We start from the raw sequence: 6,792 nt of genomic DNA, 5'->3' as shown, positions 1-6,792 counted from the left end.
GCCCTTGGCCACAGGACTTCTCCATTCCTGCGCTTCCACGTTGCCTCCCTTCCAGGGCCTGCGTTTTGGGCTAAAATGTTCTTGCTTGCAGTCCTCGCTGTTCACTCCCACCCCTTCCTCACAGAGGCTTCCCTGGCCTTCTGGACCAGGTCAGATCCTGCCTTCTAGCATCTCCCAGGGTGGCTGAGTGTCTCTTTGCTTGTGTGACTTTGTTTAATGGTGGTCTCCACTGGCACAATATATTGAGAGATCCAAGAGGATGGGTACTTCTCTTGTTTCCACCAAAGAGAGGAGAACAGCACAGGGCTGGGACCAGGGCACTGCATGAGCCTGAGAGTGATGCCTCCTTAAAATCCGCTCCCAATATCCCTCACCTCTCTCTAGTCCCTGCCCTGGAATGGCGGGTACTCTGATGAGGGTTGTAGCCCAGAGAGTCAGCACAACCACCTCAAAAATCTCTTTGAGGTCTCATTTTATCTTTAAAATAGTTTGCAAATTTTGTATTTAACTCCATAACATATCAATGTTTACTTACATGTAAAAACAATGTTTTCTTTCTCAAATCTTGGAGTTGTCCCAGGAAGACATGCCATGTGTATCCGGTACTTTTGTAAGCCCCCAAGTCAAGTTGAAATGCAATCATGGCTTTCCACCCTGGGCAGGGGGGACCTTCAAGACCCCAGCAGTGGGCAGTAGAAACCCTTCCTCATGAATACCACCCCGAGCCCTGGCTTAGTATCACGGGAGAAATATTCCCTCTAAATTACCTGGGTTCGAATTCTACCACAAACTAGCTGTAAGACCTGGGCAATGAAAAAAATCTTTCTATACCGTTAGGTCCCACATGTAGAGCAGGGACAATATGACTTCTATTCCACAGGGAATAAGACAGGGAGTCCTCAGCACAGCTAACCCTCCAACTCTCAATCAGTATTAGCTATTAATATGATACTTACCCTCCCTTCTCCATCTCTTTCACCTGCCTCCACACCCAAATGCCTAAAGTCCCTCCCCAGCCCCTTTACTTTTTAAAAAATCCTCACCCAAGGATATTTTTTCCCATTGCTTTTCAGAGAGAGGGGAAGGGGAAGGGGAAGGGGAAGGGGAAGGGGGGAGAGGGGAGAGACATCAACTTGAGAGACACATCAATTGGTTGCCTTCCAGGAGCCCTGACCCTGGTCTGATCAGGCCTGCCACCAGGTACCTGAACCTGGCCATAACCACTGAGCCAAACCCCTTTATTTTTAAATATGTCTTTTATTAAATTCAGAGAGAGGGGGAGAGAGGTAGAAACATCAATGATGAGACCCCTTGATCAGCTGCCTCCTGCACGCCCCCTACTGGGGGTGGAGCCTGCAACCCAGGCATGGGTCCTGACCCGAGTCTAACCTCGATCTTCTGGATCACAGGTGGATGCTCACCCGCTGAGCCACGCCAGAGATTCTGCCAGGTCGTAAGGTATTTTAGTTGTTATGCCTGCGTTAAATGACCTGGGTAGGAGGGCTTTGCTTTTCGCTTTTTTGTGAAATAGTGGATTTATACAAGTAACGTTTTATACAAGTAACTGCGCACCGTTCACACAGGCGTCTACTAGTTCCCCAGACTGGGTCCCTAGGGCCCAGCACCAGCACGCCCCTGTTGGAAACACCGTGGGACGCCCCTCGGACCCGCCGAACCAGAGCTCTACGGCGGCCAGCGACGCTTCACAGGCGCTCCTGGAGGCTGACCCGGGCTAAAACCTGAGAACCACGGACTTAGATCACAGTCAAGTTGGCCTGAAAAACAAAAACAACAAAGAAACACTTCTGAAGCCCCCCATGCCCAGTTCCGCAGTCCTTGGGAAGGCCCGGGGGCTCTCGCAGCTCGGAGCAGCTGGCGGCGACCCGCGGTCCCCGCGCGCGTCAGGCCCGCACGCGCCCCGCGGAGGAGGTGGCGCTGGTGTCCCGCCGCGGCGGGGGCGGCGCGCGCGGGACCTGAGGCGGCGGCGGGCGGGACCGGGGGAGGGGCGGGACGTGCTCCCGGGCCCCACGCGAATGGCCTCCGGCTGCGCTCCGCTCGCCACCCTGCGCGCTCCTCCCCGCCCCGTCCCGCCCCAGGCTCGGCCCGGGCCCGCGGCGCGCGGCTTTCGGAGGCGCCGAGAGGGTCCCAGCTTCCACTGGGATTGCAGCCCCGGGAGCCCGGAGGCTTCTGGAAGGAAGGGAGAGCACGAGAGGGAGGCGCCCCACGCTCTCGGGGCGCGCTGCCGCCGCCTCCCAGCTTCCCCGCAAGCGGGTGTCCTTGCGCCCCTGCCCCGCGGGCTTCCCGGGCTGAGGCGACAGCGTGCGGGAGCCCGCTCCGCGACCCGCCGAGGGCGAGCGGCTCAGGACCTGCGGGCTGACCCTGCGGGCTGCAGGCAGACTGCTCGCGCCAGTGTCGGCGACGGCTGAGCGCGAGCTCACCCAGGAGCTCCGGGGCAGGACCTCCGCGGGCCCGCGGGGCTGGGAGGAAGGTGAAAGGGGCCCCCGACTTCCAGAAAGCCGCCTCCCACTTTCCGCCGGAGCGTTCGGAAACCCCGCCCGCGCCCCGGCCCCGCGCCGCCTCGCTCCCCGCGCTCCGCGCCCGCGCCTCCCCGCCCCAGGCCCTCCCCGGCCGCCCGCAGGTTCAATCCCAGGGCGGCCTGGCCGGGAGCCGGCCCCTGGCCCGCAACCTCCTCCCACTCCGCCCAGACAGCGGCTCCTAAAACCCCGAGGCTCCCACGTGGAACTGCGTTCTCCTCTGAGCCCGCCGCGGGCGCTGCGCGCTGTCAACGAACGACCCAAGGTGTTAAGTCTCCAGAAGAGTCCCGAGCTGGGGTTCGCGACCCAGATAGGTCCCGAGGCCAGGCTGCTTCATGGAGCCCCAGGGGGCGCAGCTGCTAACTTCGGAGGCGCAGGGACCCGCGCCCTCTGGGGAACCCCCGCCAGCCCAGGAGCCGCCCGCCGCGGGAGTCCTCTCCACGGAGGGTGGCGGGGACGGCGGCAGCGTGGCCGAGTCCCGAAGCCCCGACGCCGAGCCCTGGGCCCCGGAGGAGGAGGCCGCCGTCCGCGAGCAGCTGGACCTTCTGGAGAGCCGCCGCCGCCGCCGCGCGCGGTCCTTCTCGCTGCCCGCAGACCCCATCCTGCAGGCGGCCAAGTTCCTGCAGCAGCGGCAGCAGCTTGGCCTGGGGCTGGGCGCGGAGGGCGGCGAGAGGGCCGAGGACCCGGCGCACGGCCCCGGCGGCTGCTGCGCCAAGTGCAAGAAGCGAGTGCAGTTCGCGGACGCGCTGGGGCTGAGCCTGGCGAGCGTTAAGCACTTCAGCGAGGCCGAGGAGCCGCAGGTGCCGCCGGCCGTGCTCTCGCGCCTCCGCAGCTTCCCCATGAGCGCCGAGGACCTGCAGCAGCTCCCGGGCCTGCTGGTGGCGGCCGGCGCGCCCCTCTCGGCGCCCCCTCCACGGCTCCGGCCTTTCTTCGAGCTCCGGGGGCCCGGCGCCGCGGCCGAGCGCCTGCGGCGGCAGCGCGTGTGTCTGGAGCGAGTGCACTGCTCGGCGCCCTGGGGCGCAGAGGTGACCGGCTCCGGCCGGGTCCTGGGCTGCCCGGGACCGAGGGCCGTGGCCGTGCGCTACACCTTCACTGAATGGCGGTCCTTCCTGGACGTGCCCGCAGAACTGCAACCCGAACCGGTGGACCTCCAGCGGCAGGAGACGCCGTCGGGGGAACCCGGGCCCCGGGGCGCTGAGGAGGAGCAGAGCGCCGAGCGCTTCCACTTCTCTCTGAGCCTGCCCCCGGGTCTGCAGCCCAAGGACGGGGAGGACGTCGGCGCGCCGGACGTCGCGGTCCACTTCGCGGTCTGCTACCGCTGCGCGCAGGGCGAGTACTGGGACAACAACGCCGGGGCCAACTACACGCTGCGCTACGCGCGCCCCGCCGACGCGCCCTGAGCCGCCCGCCCGCCCGCGCGCCCGCGGCGCTCGGAGGGGCCCCGGGAAGGGAGCCGCGCCGGGCGACGCGCACGGACGCTCTGCTGAGCGTCGTCCACCGGGGGTGTGGGGAGCACGGAAGGCAAGGAGGGGGCCCCTGGGCCGGGAAGTCGCACCCAGACAGGCCCTGCGAGCCCGGGCGCAGCAGCCAGCGTCCCGGCCGCTGCCCCGCCGCCCTGGCCTTCCCAGCCCGCCTCTTGAGCTCCACCCCGGCGTCAGGATGCGACGAAGCCCTCGGGACTCCCACCGGCAGTTTTCTCCAAGAAAAAGGCCCCCGACCACCGAGCGAGCCTGCCAGACGCCTGGATGTGCTCCTGACCGTAGACGTCGTGGTTTAGCCCTCGCAGCGGGAGCGTCGGGCCCCAGGGGCCCCAAGGAAGGCGCGGGGCTGTGCGCGCGCGGGAGCGGGGGCGGGGGTGGGGGTGGGGCGTTCCCTCTGCCCCGGACTCTGCGAGACGTTTGCCCCGACGTGACCTTCTTCACCTGTGCCTTTGTGTAAGTGTCCTTTCAACAAGTAAAGGCCGCTTGCACACCCCGTCACGGTGCACTTTGTGTTTCAGCTCCTGGGGGTTGGGAGTCTTGACAGACAGGCGAGCTTCTCGGCCGGTGATACACGCAGTTTAAAAGTAGTTAACAAGCGGCACATTCTAAATTTCCTTTCTCCCGGCCCTCCTGACTGCGGTGAAGGCCCAAGTTTCCCGTGGGCAAAAAGCATTCTTTAAAGTGTTTTGTGGCAGGGTTCTGCCCCCGCCAAAATAAGTAGGTGAGTTGAAACACCGGAGCAGTAACCGTGTAGACCTGGGCTGCGGGCCGCGGAGCCGCGCTGCGCCCCAGCCTCCCCCGCGGAGGCCGACCGGCTGCTGGGTTCCTGGGCCCGCAGCTGCCCGGGAAGCTGGGCTCAGGCGCAGTGGGTGGGGGGTGAGCTTTCTGTCCCACGCGGAGCCACAGCGGGTGGTCGTGACTAGACGGGTGATGAAACATGCCCAGCAAATAAATGCTGCTGGGAACCAGTTGGGTGCACGCGGCAGGGCTGCGGGCACAGGGCCTGGCCCCTCATGGCTGTGGATGCCAAGGTGCGGGGCCGTGCGTGAGCAGGGTGCGTGGGCAACATCTTGGTCATCCCTCGTCATTTGTCTTTCTTTGGTTTTCATATTTTCCTGCGCGGGACTAGTGCAATGACTTTGTTTTGTAATGGTTATCTCGAGGAGAGGGGGGTTCACTGCTGAGTGAGGGTGGGCACATTCAGCCCGGGGCCAAACTCAGCCTGACGCCTGTTCTTGCAGGGCCTGAGAGCTATGAATGATTTTTACATTTTTAAACGGTTGGAAATATTCAAAAGAATACTATTTTGTGACACAGAATTATGAGATTCAAATTTCAGTGTCCATAAATAAAGTCTTATTGGAACACAGCCAGGGACGCTCATTTCTAGGTATTTGTGACTGCTTTTGTGCTACAAGAGCAGAGATGAGTAGCGCAACACAGACCATATGGCAAATTCTAAAAGATTTACTCGCTGGACTTTTATAGAAAGTTTGCCAGTCCCTGCTCTAGAGAAGCAGTATTTTTTAAACACTGTATGCTGAGAGTTATACCTAATAAAGAAGTTAAACTTTTAGTAAAATTTGCCACTTGAAATATACCTCTTTTGGGTAAAGGTAGAACTGTTTACATTACTTTTAGTGATCTTGGTTAGAATAAACCTATGACACCCATGTACAATGATTACTGTCCTGCGGAGGGGAATCGACCTGTTGCCTGTTAAGCTAAAAATAAAAAGGCACTTTTTGAAGTGAATGGCCATAAGCATTTATTTGAGATCAAAGAGTAGCTATTATGGATGCACTGACTCAGGCAAAAGCCCAAATACAGTCCGATTACGAGACAAAGGCAAGGATATTTATGAGAAAGGGAAGGGTAACAATTTTCATCAGTAGAAGGAAAGCATTTCTATTGGTACAGATAACATAATTTTCAGTCTAGTAGTCGTAATAACTGCCTCCTTGTTATCTTTGCAAACAGTTCTTTGGGGCACAATGTTGCTTTAGGCCCAGTCCAAAGGTTATTTTGCCCTGTTTTAATATTTCATGGGTTTGAGGTATAATACATGCAGGCAGTTTCTCTGGCATGGCAGCTTTGGCTCCATTTTAAAGTGGCTCCATTTATTATTTTTTTGACACATCTAAGAAACAATAAATCAATGCACCTGAAATGTAGCACCCATCTGAAATAACATCAAGCTACAAAGACTGCCACATATTTTTGTGCCTCAAAATGGATGCCTTAAGCTATAGAAATATTTAGTTTGAACTCTGGTTAGGACACATCCCTTTTGATTGTAGCAGTGTTTGTCAAAGTAATTGATTATGGAAAAATTTCAAAACAGTAACTTACCTAGTGGAAAGCCACCAGAAGTTAAGGAACTACAATTTACATTTGGGGTAAAGAAGATTGAAAAATGGTCACATAGATGAAATAATGAATTCTTAATTCACATATACTTATAAAAACTTTATAACAAAACAAGCCATTATTAGAATTGCCTCATTTTTTGTTACTAAATATAAAAGTAGTCTTTTCATGCAGTGTTTAGTATTGGATCTGGTACTCCATTTATTTTTGAATAGTGCGTTATTGAATAACAACATCTAGGTACATTTTATATTTTTCTTATGTGTTTATGAATACATTTTAGTTGAAAAGTATTGATAATGTATATAGCCTATAACTCAGATTGAAATGCTGGTTTATATGGTAATAATGCATTATTTTGGATTATTTTTTATTATTTAAAATTAAATTAGGATAAAATTAGGATC

The 6,792-nt window shown here is 57.3% G+C and overlaps 1 protein-coding gene across 1 annotated transcript; it reads left to right on the top strand.

The window, feature by feature from the left end:
• Positions 1-2,141: 2,141 nt before the first annotated feature.
• On the top strand, positions 2,142-6,571 carry PPP1R3G (protein phosphatase 1 regulatory subunit 3G). The gene has a single exon (XM_081144381.1). The coding sequence runs from the start codon at positions 2,870-2,872 to the stop codon at positions 3,932-3,934; it is 1,065 nt and encodes a 354-aa protein (XP_081000507.1). The 5' UTR covers positions 2,142-2,869; the 3' UTR covers positions 3,935-6,571.
• Positions 6,572-6,792: the final 221 nt, after the last annotated feature.

Source organism: Miniopterus schreibersii (genome assembly GCF_964146895.1).
Source record: "Miniopterus schreibersii genome assembly, chromosome: 8".
NCBI lineage: Eukaryota > Metazoa > Chordata > Mammalia > Chiroptera > Miniopteridae > Miniopterus > Miniopterus schreibersii.
This window is presented reverse-complemented; position numbering and strand designations above follow the sequence as displayed.